Source organism: Monodelphis domestica, chromosome 6 (genome assembly GCF_027887165.1).
Source record: "Monodelphis domestica isolate mMonDom1 chromosome 6, mMonDom1.pri, whole genome shotgun sequence".
NCBI lineage: Eukaryota > Metazoa > Chordata > Mammalia > Didelphimorphia > Didelphidae > Monodelphis > Monodelphis domestica.
The window spans coordinates 247,477,761-247,500,761 of record NC_077232.1 but is presented as its reverse complement, the minus strand read 5'-3'; the positions used below and the strand labels follow the sequence as shown (position 1 = coordinate 247,500,761).

At 39.1% G+C, this 23,001-nt stretch overlaps 1 protein-coding gene across 1 annotated transcript in view; it reads left to right on the top strand.

Moving 5' to 3' along the window:
• The first annotated feature begins 1,226 nt into the window (after nt 1–1,226).
• The window catches only part of FAM241A (family with sequence similarity 241 member A), a 76,084-nt gene continuing 54,309 nt past the window's right edge, over nt 1,227–23,001 (top strand). The window contains exon 1 of the mRNA XM_056803073.1: nt 1,227–1,764. Within this exon, the coding sequence (XP_056659051.1) occupies nt 1,513–1,764 (252 nt within the window). The 5' untranslated portion in view covers nt 1,227–1,512. The remainder of the gene's footprint in view (nt 1,765–23,001) is intronic.

Sequence of the window (23,001 nt, the reverse complement as noted above, 5' to 3'; positions counted from 1 at the left end):
TCACTTGTCTGAGGACACAGCTAGTTTAGTGACAGAGAATCACACCTGCATCCAGGTCTTCTAACTCCCATATCCATGTTTTTCCATGATTCCATGCCATGGTTAATATTCTGACCACATTCCCATCAAATGAACTATTAAGTAGGGAAACTATTCTGGGATGAGAGGAAGAGGGAAGGGGGCAATGGGAGCCAAGACAGAGAGGGGCTTTATAAAGGGAGGGAGAGAAAGAGAAGAAATAAGAAAAATGGGAAAAAAGAGGTAAATAGAGAGAGAAAGGAGGGAGAGACAGAAAGAAGAGAGGAAGAGAAAGGATGAAAAATCAGAGAAGGAAAAGGGGAGAGACAGAAACAAAATGAGAAATACAGAGAAGAGGAAAAACTGGTAGAGGGACAAAGATATGGAGAAAAACTAGGGAAAGGGGAGAGATAGAAAAAGACAGATGGAAGAAACAGAGAGATGGAGAGAAAAAGAAATGGGGGTAATGGAGAAAAGGGACAGAGAGTTAAGAGGAGAAAAGAAAAGAGATAGAAAAAGAAATTGGAAAAGTCATAGGAAAGGGAGAGACATAGATACAGACAGAGCTAAGAGGAGAAACAAGAAGAGATATGGGGAGAAAAAGAAATGAGGAAAACTGAGAAAAGGAAGAAAAAGAACAAGAAAGGGAGAGAAAGAAGAGGGAAAAAAGAAAAGGGGGAAGGTCAAGAACAAAGGAGAGGGGAGAAAGTTTAAGGAGAGTAAAAAGGAATTAATTAAATGAGAGGCAAGGAAAGGGAGGACATGAAAGAAATAAGACAGGAAAATAAGAAGCTGGAGAGTAAAAAGAAGTGAGACTTTTAAAAAAGGAAGTCTAGTGAAAATAGGGAAGAGAAAAAGCCAGACAATAGGAGAGTGAACATAAAGAGGAGCCGAAAAAATGTGGAGAGAGGGAAAACAAGGAAAGGGAGGGAAAAAAAGAGAGAGAGAAGGGATGCAAAAAGAGAAGTGGGGAGAGAGGAGGGAGAAGAGTGGAAGGGAAAGAAGAGGAGAAATAGGCTAAATGAAGTGAGGGAGGGGAAGAGAAAAAGAAAAGCAGAAGGAATGCGTAATAGGGATGCGAGTAGAAAAGTGAGTGCAGGAGGCCCACGGCCAGCCATAGAGGTGGCACATACCTGTGTGGGGCACCCATAGAGCCCGCCCCCAAGGCCCCACTTTTCCCAGCCCCTCGCGGCTCCGCCTCCAGGGGCGGGGCGCCCGAGCCGAGAGGCGGGGCTGGTGAGTGCCTAAAGGGAGCGGGACAGAGCTTCTCACTTCTGCCCCTGGGGGCTGGCCAGTCGGGGCGGGGCTGGGCGGAGCGTCTATTCCGTAAGGCGCTCCCGGGGCCCCCGAGCCGAGCCGGCGGCGCCCTCCCGCCCAACGGCTTGTCAACAGTCGCGGGGTCCGGGAGGGAAGCCTCGGAAGCCGGTGAGGCCGTGGTACGTCCCGGATCCCCTCCCTTCCAGGCGGCCGGACTTGGCCCCGGGAGGGGACGGGATGTGCTCCGCCGGGGAGCTGCTGCGCGGCGCGGACGGCGGGAGGGAGCCAGACGAGGACGGGGACGGAACCGACTCCCAGCAGGAGAAGCGGCAGCCGGGGCCAGGGCCGGCGCCGGCGAAGCCAGAGGAGCAGGAGGACGGCGGCCGGAGCTTGAGCCTTCTCGCGGGGCAGCAGCCGCAGCCGAGGCGGCGCGGGCGGCAGCAGCAGCAGCGTGGTCCTGGAGGAGGCGGCCAGGAGCAGCCAGAGCAGGTGAGCGAGCCAGCGAGCGAGCAGGGCGGGCTAGAGCGAGCCTTGGGGCTGTCTGCTTAACGGCCGGCCGGGGGTGCTAGTGCGGGTGCGTGCCCAGCGCTGGGGGCACGGACCGAAGCGCAGAGCAGCTCCACCCCCGGACGCCGGGGAAGTTTCACTCCTGTCGGGCTCCGCGCCCGCCACGGGGTTGGGGGGCACACCGCACCCTCAGCTCATTCTCCCGGTGCCGCCCGGGGACTGCGTCATGGGGGAGCTGGGGCGCATCTAGGTCAAGGTGTGTGCGTGGACCAGACCCGGGAGGGGGTGCGGCAGCGTGCCAGCTCTCCAGCGTGCGCAAAGAGAAGAAGCGTGTAGTCCCGGGGGCTCAAGGCATCCGTGGATTCCAAGGGTGCTCTCCCCAGTTCTTAGATTGCTCCCCACCTGCAGCAAGGTGCAGTAGAAAAAGGGGAGTCCTGGACTCGAGTTCGAAGGCCAGCTCTTCCACTTGTGTGCGCTTGGGCATGTCTCTTTAACCCTATCTGAGCCTCCATTTCCTCCTAAGGTGAACTTAAGCGATCTCAAAAGTCCCTGCCAGCTCTCAAATTTCGTGATTCTCTAAGTGCCAGTCTACATACCATACACTCCCCTTCAACTTGGACACCGCATGATTCTTTGCATACTTACCATATGTGGTTAGTATATATCCATTTATGCATATACAATGAATATGCATATACCAGCCCTGTATAGTTTGTGTGCAAAGAATCATGTTGCATATGCAAAGAATGTGTACACACATAAATACACTATATGTGGTATGCATACAAAGAATGATTTGTGCATACAAACTATAGGCATACATTTTACATATATAGTCCATATACAAAGAATTGTGTGCTTATACGCATATATACACCAGGCATTTATACAAGGAATATATACACACTATCTATCTATCTGTCTATCTATCTATCTATCTATCTATATACACATATATACTATACATGTAGGATATGTATAGAAAGAATCACATGTATACATACCTACACTATATCTACATTCACATATAAATGGTATAGCTATATATGTCTAGTATAGTATCACTAAACATTTATTAAACTATTAAAATATTCCAGACACTTTTCTAAGCTCTGGAGACACCAAGAAAGCCCCCCCCCCAAAAAAAAAAACTGGCCCCTGTTCCCCAGGAGCTCAGGTACTAAGAGGGAGACAAAGGTGCAAATAATTTAGCACCCGAGATGTATATCTGATAAACTGGAGTTATCTCAGCAGGAAGGCACCAACATTCAGGGAATCCAAAAAGACTTCTTCAAGAAGGTGGCATTTTAGTATAGATTCAAAAACTGTAAAAAGGGAAAGGGACTTGGTCTACAAGTCATCTAAGATCCCTTCTAGCCCAAAATCTATGTTTTTAAGAGAAAAATGACATTTTGAAGACCTCGGGAAATGTTTTCCTCTTAGATCATTTTTATACTTAGCCATTTAACTGTTTCACTCTCTCTCTCTCTCTCTCTCTCTCTCTCTCTCTCTCTCTCTCTCTCTCTCTCTCTCTCTCTCTCTCACTAGGCAGTTGGGGTTAAGTGACTTCCCTAGGGTCATACATACATCTAAGAAGTATCCACCCAGCTGCCCCCATTTGTAGCCATTTCTTTTCATCAGAGTCCCCAAACAACTGGTTACCATGTTATATTTATTTTACATATCTGTGGCTATGTCTTTTGCTCAGTACTGGGTGTGTAGTAGATGCTTCGTAAATGTTTACTGAATAACCTGTATTTATAAACTTAGTCTAGTGCTCTCTCTATTTATTGTGCAATCAGGAGAGTTGTTGAAAATACTGGATTTCCTCACTTGCTCTATAACCTTGCCTCATTCTCCCCGTAGAATAAAATGAAAGACTAGGTAATCTCAAAAACCCTTACCAATTCAGCCATTCTGTTACTCTGTATGTGATTCTGTACACACTGTGTAAATAAGTCTGTAGTACACAAATTCTGTTTTTTGTGTGAGTTCAGGAGCTCAAACCACAAACTGATGCTTTTTGATAGCAAACAAGTCATTTCTAATCTCTGAAAGCAAATAGAGTCACAAGCAGATAAAAGAAGAAAAAGAGGGGTTGGGTCTAAGTTGGTATCCAAGTGGAAAGCGAACCAAGATAAGGGAAAATGAGAAAGTGGGCAACTCCAGAATTCCTCCCAGGCTGCTCCAGTTCATAATCAAAGCAGTGGAAAGAGAATGAAGCAGGCAAGCAAAGGGAATGGGGCAAGTCTGAGGTGAATTTTGACCAGTAAGTAGAATCTTTATAGTATGAAAAGCGACCTAGGTAGATCACTTCCTAATCACATTAGTTGGCAGGAATATAGTTTATTGTATATAACATCTAAATGATTTTCCCCCATAGTGTGGTTGTTTGGTTGACCTTTCTTTCTATTCTCAGTATTTAATCGCAGTTGCTGGCACACAGTAATCACTAATTGCTTATTTATGGCCTGACTGACTGAAGGTGTAGCTTGGTGAACAGTCTCTATGATCGATCCTCTCCTCTACCCCAGACACAAACTCCATTTCTAAATGAGTAAATATATCCCAATCAAGATAAATTATTTTAGCATATGAAACAGGAATCAGGAGCTATCTTTCTCAAAAGCACTTACAAAGATGTACTTTAACCCCCAGTTCACTTTTGATTTATTTATTGCTGTTGACAATGGAAGGGATGATGACTAAAGCTAAGAACTGGTAACCAGGATGGTTCTAAGTCCCTTCCTGGCACCCTCTCTGAGCTGGTTGCACAGTGACTCAGTAACAAAAAGCTTGACTTCCTTATACCTTAATCCCCCAAATGGAAAAATAAAGCAAAGGCAACAGAAACCTAATTGAAATGGCTTTGGTGGGGGTTAGTGTCTGAGAGAGAAATTCTAGTTGTGGTTTCCTAAATAAGAGATCATATGAATATTAAATGTTTGATAAAAGCAACCATTTATACAGTTTTCAGGTTTGCAGTAAAGCACTTGGCTTATATTTTCTTGTGGGACCCTCACTGGATACTGTTATTATCCCCAATTTACAGATAAGGAAACTGAGGTGAAGAGAGGTCAAAAGGTTTGCCCAGGATCACTTGACTACTAAGTGCCCCAGGCCTCATTCAAACTAAAGTCTTCCTGACTATCTGGTATTCTAGTCCCTACTCCACCCAGCAATTCTGACCATGTCAACTTATGGCCCATTCAGATGGGTCCTCCTTTGTGTCCCTTATGTTACTAAAATTTAGTTATGCCCCCCCCAAAAGGGAACATGAATAGAAGAACAAAGGAATCTGTTCAGTAGTTTTAGAAATTTTGTATTTGTCACTTTAAATCCTGCATATTCCTTCATTTTATAAATGCAAAGTTCAGTTTCCTATAGGCTCTTGAAAATGCAGATAGATTATTTGATTCAGCAACTGGAAGAAAGTGTTTAGACAAGCTAGTTCAGTGGCTGAAAACCACACGGGAGTCATGACTGATTTACTCAATCAACCATACAACCTTCTATTCCTTTACCAATATCAAAGTTAGTCAAGGAACACAGAATATTCAGATTCATTGCAATTAGAAATTGCCTTCATTCTCAATAGACAGAAGCAAATTTTAGATCAAAAGCAACTCTTCTTAAGGTGCTTCAGTAGATAGAGCTCTGGGTCTGGAGTCAGGAAGACTCATCTCTCCCAGTCTATATATGACTTTAGACACTTACAAGCTATGTGACCCTGGGTAAGTCTCTTAACCCTGTTTGTCTCAGTTTCCTTATCTGTAAAATGAAATGGCAAACCACTCTAGTATCTTCCCCAAGAAATCCCAAACAAGATCACAAAAAGTCAGACACAACTGAGAATGACCGAATGAAAGACATTTCCTTGTTGTCCTATCATGAAAATGTAATCTCTCATCTCACCTGTTGCTTATAGAAGGGATGATGACTATAGCAAAGAGCTGCTAACTAGAACAGTTGTACACCACCACCACTCTCTCTCCTCCTTTACCTGGTGGCTTCCAGGACAAGTTCACAGCAGTAGGCAAATGACAAATGTTCACTATGTGCTAGGTGCGTTAGCCACTGGGAATACAGAATACAACCAAAAAGAAGGAAAGCCCCTGCCCTCTCTCTAATGGGAAAAGACAGCATGTAAAAGATTGCCAAAAAGTATAGACATGAGGAAATAACAGACTAGAAGGTAATCATGGCAGGGGCATTACAGCTAAGTCCACAGAGTCTGATATCCATCAGGAAAGATAATGAAAGATGGCAGACCTAGACCCCTCAACAAAAACTAGACTCCAGCAGGAACTCATCAATGGCCTACGGGGTTTGAGATGAGGTATAGTCCAGGGTAAGAAGGCCACCAAGGCATAGTAAAAAAATGAGGAAAGTCAATGCCCAAAGAGTTTGATTTTGTTATTCTTTAATCCACAGCAATTGGTTAATGAAGCAGTGATGGTTAGTATTCACTACAGAATGATCTCCGGATGGCACAGTAAAGTAGAAAGAGCACTGGACTAAGTCTACACATATAGGTTAGTCAATAAGCCTTTATTAAGCACCTACTACATGCCAAGTACTGGGCTAGGCACATGGAAGGTAGGGGATAAACACAAAAACATCCCAGCAAACTGTTAGTTTTTTCAATCCTAAGTGGCTTCCATCAGGTATTGAGAAGAACGAGCTGAATTGCCTTTGGGAAGTGATTTCATAGATCTCAAACCATTCCCTGACAGAAAAAACTCATCTTTTTTAAAACCACTGCTCTCCCTGTGATGCTTTTTTTAACTGCGACACATGGAATACCATCTTGAAATCTCCAAAGAATTATGGGTGACCATAATGGGCAATGGATGGTTGTAAGTAGGCAGCAACAGCAGCATATTACTAGTGAGAACATACATGTAAGAAATGGTATAAAATAGTTTAGGGGTATAAAATTGGTGCCTAAGAAAAGGGAGTAGGCCATTCAAAGAACGACATATAAGAATTAGTTGTGGTGCTACCCTGGAATAGAAAAATATCTGGAAAAAGATTGGCTGGCTGAGTAATTAAAATCCTCTCTTTTGTTGTTCTTGTTCAGTCGTGTGAGACTCTTTGGGACCCCATTTAGAGTTTTCTTGGCAAAGATACTAGAGTAGTTTGTCATTTCCTTCTCCAGCTCATTTTACATATGAGGAAACTGAGACAAACAGGATTAAATGACATGCTCAGGAGCACACAGCTAGGAAGTGTCTGAGGACAGATTTGAACTTGGGAAGAGGAGTCTTTCTGACTCCAGGCCAGGCACTCTATCCGCTGTGCCACCTAGCTGCCCAAATTCTCTGTAGGAGATCATTTTGGGATAAGATGGGGTGCAGTGGAAGAGCTTCTCCATGTAGGAGGTCACAGCTTCACCTGAATATTAATGTATTAAAAATATCAATAGGCTGTCTCTCAAAGACAATGTTATCAATGGTGGTTTGGTTTCTAAGCCAGCCCATAGATATATATTTAACCTATAATGTAGATGAACTAATAACTAACTGGAAGTATAGATCCTGCAAATAATGGGCTGTGATATAAAAGGAGCAATGATAAGACTCACCTCTGCTTTTCCAGGTGTGGGGCCAGCCCTAGGCAAAACTCCAAAAGAGGACAAGACTTTTTTTTAATGACACTAAACCCATTCCTTCATATGGACTGTCTCTCACACCCCCAAATCACCCAGTGTGCCCTAAGGCCATAGTAATTAGCTCTCCTAAGTCTCTGGGAAGAGACTTCCCAGCTATTGGCATGTATTGTAGTACAGTGGATTAAAACTAGACCTGGAGTCAGGAAGACCTGAGTTCAAATTTGGCCTCAGATACTTACTAGCTATGTTACTTTGGGAAAGTCACTTCACCCTGTTTACCTCAGTTTCCTCATCTGTAAAAGGAACTGGAGAAGGAAAAAAAAAATCACTCTTGTATCTTTGTCAAGAAAATCCCAAATAGAGTACCAAAGAGTTTGATACAATTAAACAACAACAAAATCTGCCTTGCCCCCAAAGCTATCCATGCTCTCAAGTTACATCCCTTCTGCCCTTTTTTCCTCTCCTAAAGCAGAATTCCTTGTAACTAATTCATACTCAGTGTGTATGAGGGCACCAATTCTGTTAGCAGGACTTATTTTTTAACAATAAAATATTTTTTCATTTAAAAATTAGATTTTAAAAAGGTGTTAAAAATGTCTTAATGCAGATCTCTAATTAATAACATTTGGACAAGTGGTTTTCCCAATCAGAGTGGTTTTCAAATTCCCAGTCCTGGAAGTCTGCCCTTACAGTCTACTCCCTAAGCAGTAGGCAGGCAGTGAGAAAAACTGATGTGAAGTTTGAGGATGAGGGTTCTATCCTGATTCTGCATACAATTTTTGTATGGTGAGTCAGTCCATAAGAAAAAGAAGTGAGTGGGCAATCCAAGAGATAACCTACAAGAATAGCCACCTGTCGGACATTGAGCAGGTTACAACCTTTTTAGAACTGTTTCCTCGTCTGTAAAATAATCTCTAAAGTCCCTTAAAGACCTAAATTCATGACCTTATTTCTGCTTTCGTGTCCATAGATTCTTTTAGAAAGTTAAGAGTTTTAGACACAGTAACTGCAACATTGTAGAATGATCAACTATGAAAGACTTTGCTAATAACTCCTAGACAGTGATGCAGGACAATTCTGAGAACTTATGACAAAGAATACTATTCACCTCCAGAGAAACAACTGTTGGAGTAGGAATGCAAATGAAAACATGATTTATCCCTTGTTTATTTGTGTATATGTTTGGGGGTTTTGATTTTTTAAGATTATTCACTCACAAATGTGGAATGGAAATGTGTTTTGTGTGTTAATACAAATTTAAAAAAAATTTTAATAAGCTAGAGTTTTTTGTTTGTTTGTTTGTTTTTTCCTTAAAAGATCTCAAGGCAGGATCTATAGTAGAGGTAGAGAGTATTCTTTAGTTATATAATGCCTGGAGTTATTAACTCAATTTCTTTGTTTACTAACTTCCTGTTTGAACATTAAATGTCTACTTCTAACTCATAGTTCTTCAACTGAGCCTCTGTAAATAAGACGAATTACAAAGTAGGGAAAGAAGGGTGGTAATTGCAATTTTATGTGACTTGAAAGTCATGGATGGGGCTGACACTTTAAAAGTTTGTCATTATTGAACATGAAATTTTAGATGAATTTACAAAAGACATTTTCACTTTTGGAGTTTAAGGGACCAAAAGGATGTTCTTAATTACATCAGTGCAGGAGGTAAGAGTGAGTCTTAGAACTAGTAGGTTTTTTTATCTAAAGGAACTAGGATATGGTATCACTGATACCAAAGCTTAATTGGGCCAGGATTTGTTATTAATTTGAATAGAACTATCTTATGTACAACTTGAATCTTAGTACAGTAGATAGGGTGGAGTCTACCAGGAATTTATTTTTTTTTTATTTAGAATATTTTTCCATGGTTATATGATTCATGATTCCCTCTTCCTCCTCCTGGAGCTGACAAGCAATTCCACTGGGTTTTTACCTGTATCATTGTTCAAAACCTATTTCCATGTTATTCATATTTGCAATAGAGTGATCTTTTAACGTCAAAACCCTAATCATATCCCCCTCAAACCACGTGATCGTTCATATGTTTTTCTTCTGCATTTCTGCTCCCACAGTTCTTTGTCTGGATGTGGATAGCATTTTTTTTCTCATAAATTCCTCTGGATTATCCTGGGTCATTGCATTGCTACTAGTAGAGAAGTCCATTACATTCGATTGTGCCACAGTGTATTGGTCTCTGTGTACAATGTTCTCCTAGTTCTGCTCCTTTCACTCTGCATCAGTTCCTGGAGGTCGTTCCAGTTCCCATGGAATTCCTCCAGTTCATTATTCCTTTCACCAACAGATACCACAATTTGTTCAGCCATTCCCCAATTAGAGGACATCCCCTCATTTTCCAATTTTTTCCATCACAAAGAGCATAGCTATGAATATTTTTGTGCAAGTCTTTTTCCTTATTATCTCTTTGGGGTACAAACCCATAAGTGGAATGACTGGGTCAAAGGGCAGGCAGTCTTTTAAAGCCCTTTGGGCATAATTCCAAATTTGCCCTTCAGAATGGTTGGATCAATTTACACCACCACCAGCAATGTATTAGTGTCCCAATTTTGCCACATCTCCTCCAATATTTATCACTTTCCAAATTGGTCAGTCTGCTAGGTGTAAGGTGGTACCTCAGAGTTGTTTTAATTTGCATTTCTCTAATCAGGAGGGATTCATAACACTTTTTTCTTGTGCTTATTGATAGTTTTGATTTCTTCATGTGAACACTGTCTATTAATTTCCTTTGAACATTTGTCAATTGGGGAATGGTTTAATTTTTTTGCAAATTTGACTTAGTTCCTTATATATTTGGGAAATTAAGCCTTTGTCAGAGTTTTGTTGTAAAAATGTCCTCACGATTTGTTGCTTTCCTTCTCATTTTGGTTGCATTGGTTTTGTTTATAAAAACCTTTTTAATTTGATATAGTCAAAATCATTCATTTTACATTTTGCAATATTCTCCATCTCTTGCTTGATCTTAAATTCCTTCCTTTCCCACAGATCTGACAAGTATACTATTCTAAGTTCACCCAATTTATTTATTATTTCACTCTTTATATTCAAGTCATTCACTCATTCTGAGTTTATCTTGGTGTAGGGTATGAGATGTTAATCTAAACCTAATCTCTCCCATACTGTATTCCAATTTTCCCAGAAGATTTTGTCAAATAGTGAGTTCTTGTCACCAAAGCTAATATCTCTGGGCTTATCAAATACTATCTTGCTGAGGACATTTACCCCAAGTCTATTCCACTGATCCTCCCTTCTGTCTTTTAGCCAGTGCCATATTGTTTTGATGACCATTGCTTTATAGTACAGTTTAAGATCTGGTACTGCTAGACCCCCATCCTTCACATTTTTTTTTCATTATTTCCCTTCATGTTCTTGATCTTTTGTTCTTCCAGACGAACTTTGTTATAATTTTTTCTAATTCTATAAAAAAGTTTTTTGGTACTTTGAAGGTATGGCACTATGAGCAATTAATGTTTTTCCAGTTATTTAGATCTTCTTGTTTTAATTGTGTGGAGAGTGTTTTGTAGTTGTGTTCATATAATTCCTGTGTTTTTCTTGGCAGATAGATTACTAAATATATTGTCTAGAGTGATTTTAAATGGACTTTCTCTTTCTAACTCCTGCTGCGGATTTTTGTTGGAAATATATAGAAATGCTGATGATTTATGTGGGTTTATTTTGTATTCTGCAACTTTGCTAAAGTTGTTGATTATTTCCACTAGCCTTTTAGTTGATTTCCTAGGATTCTTTAAGTAGATCATCATATCATCTGCAAAGAGCGATAGTTTAGTCTCCTTGATGCCTTATTTTAATTCCTTCAATTTCTTTTTTTTTCTCTAATGGCTACTGCTAGTGTTTTAGTACAATGTTAAATAATAGAGATGATAATGGACTTGCTTCACTCCTGATCTTATTGGGAAGGCTTCTAACTTGTCCCCATTGCAGATGATACTTGCTGATGGTTTTAGATAATCACTTTATTATTTTGAGGAAAGGCGCTTCTATGCCTATACTTTCTAGTGTTTTCAATAGGAATGAGTGTTATATTTTGTCAAAGGCTTTTTCTACGTCTATTGAGATAATCACAAGATTTTCATTGGTTTGATTATTGATATAGTCAATTATGTGGATGGTTTTCCTAATATTGGTATTCCTAATATTAAACTGTCCTTTCATTCCTAACAGGAATTTCAAATGCCCAATAAGTACCAGAACACATACCATAATGGTTATAAGAAAGATCACCAAGGGGATATAGCTTGAACAAGTAGTATAGCTTCAAGATAAATCATTCAGCCTCCAAATTTCAGAGTAGGTGACCCAACCTTGTTTCTAACAGATTCTGAGTAAAGAAAGAATTCCATTTCTGAGCATTTTCCTGTTTAGGCCAAGGTTGGTTTATCCTAGTGTTTTGGTGTTCAGATCATCAGATCAACCATGACTCGTTAACCTGAATGGTAAATGTAAAAAAGGAGGCCCATTTTCCCCTAGGGCACAGTCCTTAGAAAAGTGGCTTGGGATTTGGTGATCACTAAGAATCCTCATGGGTTCATAAAGAACAGGTTGTACCAGACTAATCACTTGGCTTCCCCCCCCCCCCCCAGTTTTATTAGATAAAACTCTCCTTATATCTTTTAATGGTTGTTGTTTGTCGCTAGATGTGAAAACTAGGAGCAATGATTTGAAGTTTCTGAAGAGGCATTTTTCACATTCACATGAGGAAAAATTTCTAACAGAGGTGCTTCAATACGTAGTGAATTCCCCTAGAGGGCAAGTAAAGTCTAGATGTTGTGGGAAAGATTACTCTCTGGATTTTTCACTGTTGAATATAAAGTTATGGAAGAGTTTAGAGAAGATACTTTCATTTTAGAAGCTTAAAGTGCCAATTTTCTCTTAGTACAGGCGGTAAGAGTGAGTCTTAGAAGCAGTATTTTGTATCTAGAGAAATTGGGACATAATGTTACCAACACCAAAGCCTGATTGAGCCAGAGTTTGTTATTAGAACTGTCTTGAGTACTACTCGGATCTGAGTATGGTGGATGGAATGGGCTTAACAGGAATCTCTAGGATCAGTTGAACTAGATAAGGATACTTTTTACCCCTGAGATTTCTACTTGAAATTCATCGACATAATTCTGGCTCAGATTTTTTGTAGAATTTGGATGATAATCCTTAATATCTGACACCATGGCCCAACGATCTCTTTAAAGTAAGCTAGGAAAAAGCCTAGGATATTGTGTTCAACACAACTGCTCACTTTTGGGGGCAGTGAGAGGCTGGCCCTGCTTCAGGCTGTTTGGAGATTAGAATGAAATGATCATCTAAAAGTTAAGGAGAGGTTTCCTTATCTACAACATGGGAAAAAGAACCCAGCAAGAACATTGCACTTGTTCAAGTAGAGTCAGGCCCCTCAACACCCCCATATTCCTTGCCTCCATGCAGAAACATTTCTGACCAGTAATGTATGTTGGGCATAGTGACAGGGCTAAATTGGAGGAGCCCAGAGACCTTCTGGACTAGCCTTTTATCCCCCAGAGGCTAATCAAGTCTCAAGGACAAGTCTTGAAATAATCATTCAGTGTGGAAGTTTAATATTAAAAAAATTAGAGCAAAAGGGAAAAATAAGATGGAAAGGGGGAAATAAAATGAAATGGAAAACACTTTTGTTATTTTCTCTTTTAAACAAAAAAAAAAATTCTTAGTGACTTGGCCCAAGGGATGTTAGGAGAAAAATAATTCTTCTCTTGGCCCAAACAGATGCATAGAATTTTTAGAACTCAGAATGACTTGAGAGATGACCTAGTCCAATTTGCCTAAAGTCACATAGCTATTGCAAAGCCAAAAATAGAAGTCAGATCCCCTCCCAAACTCCTTAACTCTATTACGTGCAACACACATATGTGGACATATATGTATATACACATACACACATGTAAAAACAAGTGATAGTTATTCATGATGGAGGAATACAAACTGGGACAGAGGAGATAGTAGATGGTTTTTTATTATATTTCACTGTAATTATATAAATTTTGTAACCAGTAATTTCAATACCAAGCCACATGGGATAGTAGATAGAGTTGATTTGGGGTCAAGAAGACTCTGATAAGAAACCTTTGAGATATACTGTCTCAGTCACTTTACCCTCTCTGTAGCCTAAGCTAAGGTTAGATTCAAATAGAAATGGATCCCTAAAGGCTACATATTATCTTAGAAAACCACAACTTACTGTCTATGTAGGAGATAGCTAAGTGGCTCAGCCTTGAGTCAGGAAAACCTGACTTCAAATCCAGCCTTAGACAATTGCTAGGTGACCCTGGGCAAGTCATTTAACCTCCATTTGCCTTAATTCATGGGAAAATAAAATAGTGTGCCAGTCTGGTGTCTTTGCCATGGACAGTATGATCCACTGAGTGATGAAAAGTCAAACACCATTGAACAACAATAACAATGTTATATTTTGGTTTATTTTGATAAATATCTCTCAGTTACATTTTATTTGGGTTCTGCCCAAACTTTTGTTCAGTCATTTGGGCTACTCTCTAAGACTCTTAAGTTATAGATGAGTTTCCAGTCTGCATTGGTGGAGGGAATTTCCATTCCATGAGTTCCCTATGCTGACACCCGCCCTCTTGCAGTTCCTTGCCCCACCACTCGCCGTCTCCTGATTCAGAACATTTTCTCTGACCATCGTCTCCTGTACCTTGAATTCTCTCCTTATAGCCACCTCTTCCTTCAAGTCCCAGCTAAAATCCCACTTTCACTTCTCCCCTTTAGTGCCTCCTCTCTGAGACTATCCCCAATTTCACCTGTGTCCACCATATTTCACTTGCACATTGTCTACTCCATTAGACAATTTTTATTGAGAAAAAGAACTGTTAACAGGGGGCTTTTTGGTATCCTCAGGGCTTAATATAGTGCTTGGCACATAGTAGGTGACTGACCAACACTGATGAAATAACAGGGCTGGACCAACAGTATCAGGCTAGAGATTTGATCTGTAAGTTCTAGGGAAAATGCCGAATTCCATTGGGAGAGGGCATTTCCTCATTAGGAATTCTCTACATCCTTACTGGCACAGAGCTAGACTGTGTGAATACATACATATAAACATATTAAGTACATGTACTATATGTAATTATATATACACATATTGATATATTCACACTGTGGAAAGGAAATTTAGACTGACAGTTTGTGGGAGAAGGGCCCAACTGGAGTGTCAGTTGGGTCTTGTGACTAGCACTTCCTTCCTGCCAGGAGTGGCGGTGGGGTCTGGTGACTAGCGCTTCCTTCCTGCCGTGTGGGACTGGCTTCCGGGTATTGGAGGAGAGAGGAGCTTGTTCAGCCCTGTTTTCCAATCTTCCTATTTCCTTTCCCAATAAATATTACAACACATATGCATATGTGTGTATATTCTTGTGAGTAACTAGGTGGCTCAGTGGATAGAATTCTGGGCTTGGAGTCATCTTCATGAATTCAAATTCAGCCTCAGACTCTTACCAGCCGTGTGACCCTGGGCAAGTCACTAAATTCTGTCTGCCTCGGTTTCCTCATCTGTAAAATGAGCTGGAGAAGGAAATGGCAAACCACTCTAGTTTCTCTGTTGAAGAAACCCCAAATGAGATCATGAAGAGTCAGACATGGCTGAAAAACAACTGAACAAAATATATGCATGAATTTGTATGTGTAAGTATACACACACATATACATACATATGTATACTACTTACAAATACTTTCCCCCCTATAAATCGTCCAGAGCAACTCTCTCCAATACTGGAGAAAATGTCAAAGTATGTATAAGAATCTGAGTAAATCCCCTCAGGGGACAAACCTGTTTTTTGGCATCATGGTATAATGTAAAGAGCATTTAATATGGTGTCAGGAACACCTGGGTTTGATTTCTTCCCCTCTGACATTTAACTTTTTTTAACTCTCCTTTTAGTCTTAAAATCAATACTAAGTATTGGCTCCAAGGTAGAAGAGAGATAGGACTAAGCAGTTGGGGTTAAGTGACTTGCTTAGGGTCACATAGCTAGAAAGTATCTGAGACCAGATTTGAGCTCAGGACCGCCCATCTCTGGGCCTGGCTTTCTATCCACTAAGCCACCTAGCTTCCCCAACACTTAACTCTTCATTTGACTCTGGGCAGTCACAGCTCTCAGTTTGATTCTTCTTCCTGTAAAATAGGAATAATAATGCCTCGTTTTTTATGAGATACTTTGTAAGACTAGAATTAATTAGTGAAAACAGCATTTATTAAGCATTTACAGTGTGGCAGGCAAAAAAAAAAAAGACATTTCAGCTAATGAGAACAACTTAGAGGCCACACAGATGGTGAATAAAGGAGTTTATGGAGTTGGTTTTCTTCTATGACCAAAGGCAGCAAGAAACATCATTTCTTGCATACTCTTTTTTTCCATTTCATTATATTTTGAACATAAATACAAAATAAAATAAATATTTCCATATCTATTTAGCATGTATACTTATGTAGAGTAGAAAAAGAGACGATTGTACATAAACCTGCAAATCTTGTTATAGAGAGCTTGCTTTTAATTTTTTAATATATAATATTCAAAATGTGACTTTCAAAGCTGCCCTGCTTGTCTGTGATTCTTTCCATCTATCCTACTGTTCTATTTCTCATCCAGAGGTCAGGAATCACTAGCTCCTCCCCCCCTTTCTCACCCCAATCCAATGGAAAAGGAAAGAGAAAAACAAACCCTTGGGGAAAAAAAGGCACAAGCAAGCAAATCAAATTCCTAGATTATGTCTTATGTCTTGAAAATGTATGCTTCATTCTACATCTTCAGTCCATCACTCTTTACCAGGAGGAATAGGTATCATTCTTCATTATTACTCCTTTTGGAGTCATGACTGTTTGTCTTTACCACATTTTTATTGTTTGTAGTTGCTTCTTCCAGTTTTGCTCATTTTATTCTGTAGCAGTTTATATAACTTTCCCCAGATTTCTCTGAAACAAACTGCAGGACACTGATACTTTGAAATTCATAATAAATATTTGCAAAAATTAAAGTATCTAGAGAGCAGAAATTGATTTTCGTTGTTTTTTGTCTTTATGTTCCCTTTGTTTACCACAGTGCCTGGCCCATAGAAGGTGTTTAATAAATGCTTACTAACTTAAAATTACCATTAAAAATAATTGGAACTTCAGCAATTATAGTCAATATCAATTACAGTGGATGATGAGGTAGAGAAATTCTCTGTGGAACTTAATAAGAGCTTCTAAATAGGGTCAAAGTATCTTTTCATTCCATTCAAATGTGACCATAAGAATATGGTTCAGGAGTAAAAAGCAAAGCAGGGCAAAGGTTTATGGACCTTAGAGAAACCTCATGCATGCATGTCATGAACTCTTTCTGAAAAAGTATCCTCTGTATCCAGGAGAAAACCTGAACATGTTGAGCATCAAATAATATCATCAAAAATAAAAGCAATCTTATCTTGATGGGAAACACTCAGCAACCAATGTGGGAGTCATTTCCAAATCATATTCTGTGTAGGACTTGTTAAAACAAAGATCAAAATCAATACCAAATTAGAAGAATAAAAATGGGAAGACATGGCTTGAAATTGAGGCATTTCCAGTCCATTTATTATTGAACAGTTGATGCTGAATAATGGGATATGGCTAAAAGAACAGACATTAATATTGATTATCACCATTTCCTAAGGAAGTGTAACTGATATAAATCAGACACCATAATGAGGAGACCCAAAGAGCCTAGAAATCCCTTCAGTGAACAAATGCTTGATTTTCTTGGCAATTGGAGTAATAGTGCTGCCAAAACCTACTCTGGTTGCAATGGAAATTCATTTAGAAGATCTTACCGAGGAGGATAGTGAGAGATTATGAACAGTATTGCTTCATAAAATAGCAGGAAGCATTACAGTCATTTTACAAAGAGTAAACAAGTTTAAAGAGAGCTTGGCAAGAGACTCAACTAAGCCAAGTTATCCCCAGAGTGTTTAAGGATGTAACTGGAAGAAGGACCAGGAACACACTAAAAATGGAAAAGAATTTGTAAACACATTATTTTTTACATCAAGGACAGTAGAGCCACTATATCTGTCCTTTAACAACACAGTCCTTTTTATGCTGTCTGAAGAACTAAAAATGGCACTACAGAAAACACAGATATGAAGAGTATTTGGACTAGACCTGGTATATACAGAAGAGATCCATGCCAGAGGAGAAATAATTAAAGGGAACTAAAGGATGAGTCCTCAAAATATCTGAAAAGAAGGAGGAGTATCTAATGCTTGCTTAAAAAAAAAAAGAAAAATCAATCATAATTATTCCCCCCCCAAAAAAAAAGAGAAAAGAGAAAATATAAGTAACTGACCCACATAACCCTCCCATCTCTACAAAATCTTTATGAAGATAATCTCATGAAGAATGCATCAAGTGCCTCCTTGATGAAAGCTTTAGAAGGGAACACAAAGGCCTTGACAAACAGTGGTTAGTTTGTTTTTGAAGGGAGTTTCTTTTGAAATGGACACAAAAAAGGTATATTTCATTAATTGTTTTCCAGAACCAAAACTGTTAAGTTACAGTTGCCCATAGTTAAACTTCTTTTCAGTTCTCATCTGCCTTGTTGTCATCATTGTACATTTTGTCCTTTTGGTTCTGTTTACTTTATTCCTCATAAGATCATATGAGTCTTCTCATGATTCTTTGAAATCCTTATATTTATCTTGTCTCAGTGAGCAGTAATGTTCCATTACATTCACATGATCCATTTTGTTCAGCTATTCCCTAATCTGTGGACACCTATTTTGGCTCCATTTTATTTGTCATAATAGTTAAATATGCTGCTACTAATTACACTTTTATATATCTGGGCTCATTGCTTCTAACTTTGGCTTCTTCATGATATATGTAAATGTTGGACTCATGGGTCAGAGGTTAGAAACAATTTAATCAATTTTCTCATCAGTTCTTTTTAGAACTTTTGGACCTACTGATAGAGCCATCAATAAATGGTATATGAATGGGTCAGTCTTCTCAGAGCCACTCCAATATTGACTATTTTCCCCTCATTTTTGCCAATTTTTAGGGGGTGGGGTGAAATCTTAAAAAGTTGTTTTAATTTGGATTCCTTTATTATTAGTGATTTGGAATATTTGTCATAATAACTATAATAGCTAGCATTTATATAGTGCTTTTAGATTTGCCAAGCAGCTTACAAATATTATTTTAGCCTCACAACAGGCCTGGTGTTTTCATTATCCCCATTTAATGGATGAGAGGGGCAAACTGGTGAAATAACTTACCCAGGATCACACAGCTAGCTAGTATGTATAATATGGTTGTTGATAGGTTATATTACTCAAATCTTTTGACAATTTGGGAACTTTCTCTGTCCCATCTACTGGTGTCAATTCCTTATGTATTATTTTAAATATTATGTAAGCAAGATAATTTATCTTATTTTTTTTGTGATCTTCCTTGCCCCTCATTTGGTTGGTAATTCTGCCCCTAGCCACAAGTTTTTCAAGGTATACTCTTACATGTTCTTTTAAAAGGGAAAAAAAAAAGACAACTTTTATATTTTGATTGATAGTGGTTTATGATATAAATTAAATCGCAGTAATGCCAAATGTTATTCAGTATTCCTAGTAATTCTTTTTATTTCTTTTTTCAAAATCTTTCCATTCTGTCTTAGAATTACTACTGTGTATTGCTTCCATGACAGAAGATCAGTAAGTGTGAGATAATTAGAATGAAGTGATTTGCCCAGGTTTACAGAGCTAGGAAGTGTCTGAGGCCAAATTTGGACCAACAATCTCCCATCTCAATCTAGCCTGGTTCTCAATCCACTAAGCCAAAGAACTGCCCCCTAGTAATTCTTTTTAAATAGGAATCATTTCTTGTAGTTCACGTTCTTGTATATATTAAAATTTGACTGTTAATTTTATTGTTTTTGGTTCTTGCTTATCTAGTCTGTTCTACTGATTTTTTTTTCTCTAACCACCACAAAATAATTGTAATTTTTACTGCTTTATAAAAGTTTCAGGAGTAAAGGATGCCACCTTCATTTCTGCTTTTTTCCCCCATTTCCTCTGAGAGTCTCAAATTTCAAATTTCCTTTGAGAGTCTTTCAAATTCTCAGAGAAACTTTTTGTTCCTTCAGATTAAATGTGTTATTATTTTGTCTAGTTCCACAAAGTATTCTATTTGTAATTGGGTATATCATGATGACATCACATTCAAACATATCCCTCCCTTTTGCATACTCGGAGAGCTATTCCTTTAAGAAACAGAGAGAAAGGAAGGAAAGTTGGTTGGTTGGTTGATTGCTTGAAAAAAGCAGTGTAGCAAAATTAATCAACCTCCCTGGCAAGTATAATAATGTATGCATTATGTCATAGCTTTGCCCACCCCACCTCTTCAAAGAAGTGATAGAGGCATATTTTCTCATTCCTTCTTTGAAGCCCTAGCTTGGTGATTAAAATAGCATTCAGCTTTGATTTTGTTGGTGTTTGTTCTTCCCATTTGCATTGTTATAGTCATTGGATATACAATATTTGCCTAGTTGTGCTAACTTGAGTTTTGCAGCACTTACTACATAACTTTTTAAAGTTTCAAACTGCAGTAGGACTTTTGGGACACCCTGTTGTCCCTCCATGTTTCTCTCAATACTTAAGAATAATTACTTGTTACAGCACAGAAAAGATGCATTATTTTTGTACAAAAGTTGTTTAGCATCTACTTTGCTTTTATTGTGCTCCATAAATATTTTGGTATAAATAGTAATACCTTTCTCTGACTTTTTGGGGGGTAGACAGGTCTCTGTGACCTTTGGATCCTAATATCAAGAAAGAAATAAAATAGGAAGACTCAGAAAAAAATGTTTATCATTGCCATGGTCTCAAATAGAAGTGTTCATTCAGTCATTAAGGTTCATAACCTCAGTCACTCTCTCACACACACACACCCTGTATCCAGTGAGTGGTGACATTGTCCATTCTACCTCCACACTATCTCTTGAAGCTGCCCCCTCTATTCACAGAATCACCACCATAGTTTAAGCCCTCATCACCTTTCACCTGAACTATTTCAGTAGCTTCCCAATTGACCTCCCAGCTTCAAGTATTAGTCATTAAGCATGGGACTTTCTGTGTCACTCCCTCACCAATAAACTCCACTCGCCCTCAAAAAATCAAATATAAACTCCTGTGTTTGGTAAGGCAAGTCCTTTACGATTTGGATCCAACATCCTTTTCCAGCTTTGTTCTTATATACTCCTTATCTTCTCATACTCTTCAATCCAGCCAAAGTTCTCTTTGTGTTTACGTTGTGTCCCACATGCCTAGAATGTACTCTGTCCACATCACCAGTTCCTGCATGAATTCCTTTTGCCCTTTTAAAAAAACGTTTACTCTGAGTACATATTTACACACACACACACACACACACACACACACACACACACACACACACACACACAACATAAGCTCTTCAGAAACAGACATGGTTATATTTTTGACTTTGTATGCCCATCACCGGTATACCACAGGGCCTAGCACACAGTAGAGGGTTCATTGTTGATTGATTGATGAAAGATGTTAAGCACAGAGTCCAAATCAAAGAAAGATTCTCTATAAATGTAGAGTTCCTCCAAGTACTTCTGTAACCAGATGAGTGTTGTTAATTACATTAAACTCTAAAACATTGTAGTCTCCTAAATGAGGTCCACAATTACCCGAGAGTTCAGTCTATCTATATACATAGGGAAAAAATCAGGGACAGATGATATACATATATATATGTGGCATTTAAACTGGTGTGCATCAGAGTTGGTAATCCATAGAACTAGAGAACCCATTGAATAGCCATAAAAACTTGACCTGAAATTTTACTGGCATAGGGAATTGCTGGATAATGAATTCTTCCCTACCAGTTCATGTTGGTAATTTATAAATACTTATAGAGTTGTCTGGTTCCCTGAGTGAGTAAGTGGCTTGACCAGTCATGTAGCCAAAACATGTCAAATGTAGGACTTGATCTCAGATCTTCTTGCCTTTGATACTGGCTCGCTGCTCCATCTATGTCTATGAGTGTGTGTGATAATCTACATGTGTGACGTCTGCAAATTAGTCATGCCTAGAATTGAAGAATAGGATGATACCGGGCTGAATAGCTTTTAGAATTATGATTGTTTTGGGGTTGGTTTGGTTTGATTTTTACTGACATCAAGATTCTCCTTAATACAAAGGCTCATCTTTTAAACATCAGTGTTCTTTTGGTGATGCCGAATAGTTGTGAGTCACATAATACCACAGCCTCTGAAGAATTAATGTCATGGGTCACACTAAGGTCTATGGGTAGAAGAATAATAGGAATAAAATGGTCGTGACATATTTCCAATGAAAAATTACCAAGAAGCAACATCATAAAAGATGCAGTCATAGAGAAATATGGCTGGATGGAAACTCAATTGATATCCCATGCCCATTGGTATTTGTGCAGTGCCAAGAGAACTAGGAAAAAACTCTCCCTGTTGAAAACATTCCTGGAATTCTGTATTTCTCTTCCTAGAGTCCTTTGCTCCTTGCTTCCTTTAAGGCTTAGCTCAAGTACCATTTTTTACAGGAGACCATCTTATGCGCCACCATTCCCCCAAGTTATTAGAGCTTCTTTCCCATGACACTTTGTGTGTGGTTTGTTTTTACTTATCAGCTCTACCCTGCTTCCACTAACCATGTGTGTTTCCTATGTGCATTCTTCTCTCCTTGTGACCTCTGTGAGGATCTACCCTCCCATTGATACAGGAGGGTATATTGAAGGAGGGAGTAGGTCCCAAGTTTATGGGGGGAGGCTGTCTTTTTCTTTCTGTGCTATTATTTTAGGAAATGGCTTTGTGTTGGCTTTTTAAAGATCAACACATCTGTGGGGCCTCTTGAACTATAGTTTTTAATGAATGTGGAACCACATTATATATTTAACTTGAGATAGACCTCTCAATAAATTGTGCTTGAGAAGTCAACATTTGTTGGGGAGGAGGTACTGGGAAAGGAGACTACAATCATATATTCTTTCTTCTTAATTAAGGTAAGTTCAGTTTTCTTCTGTCCCTTAAATGCTTTTGTTATGTGACCATTGCTTGACTGCTCACCCTTCCCTTCCTCCCCCAAGAGAAAAAAGAGAAAATTGGTTCCATTCCACCTTTTCATTAGAAGCTTTCCCTGATTCTTAAGGTTCAAGGACAAATAATGGCAAAAATTAAACTAACTGGAAAAGAGAAATCAATATCAAGTAAGGATTGTCCCAGGAGGAATAGTTTAAAAGTTCTACTTCCTAGTTTTTTGCCCTCTATCAGCAGAGGACCACACTGCCTAACTTTTATCTTTCCTGCTCAGAGCAGGTTATGCATACTTATCGCTACAATAACAGGAACTTTAGCTCCTCCTAGCTAATGGGCCTCCTGTTTGAATTTCTAATTACTTAATAATTAAGCAGAGCCATTTCTGTCTTCCAGGGTTTTTTTTTTCCTCCACCACCACCTCCAACATTTAATCTTATTGGCAGTTGGATCCTGGCATGGAAAAGGGAAGTGGGGGGGG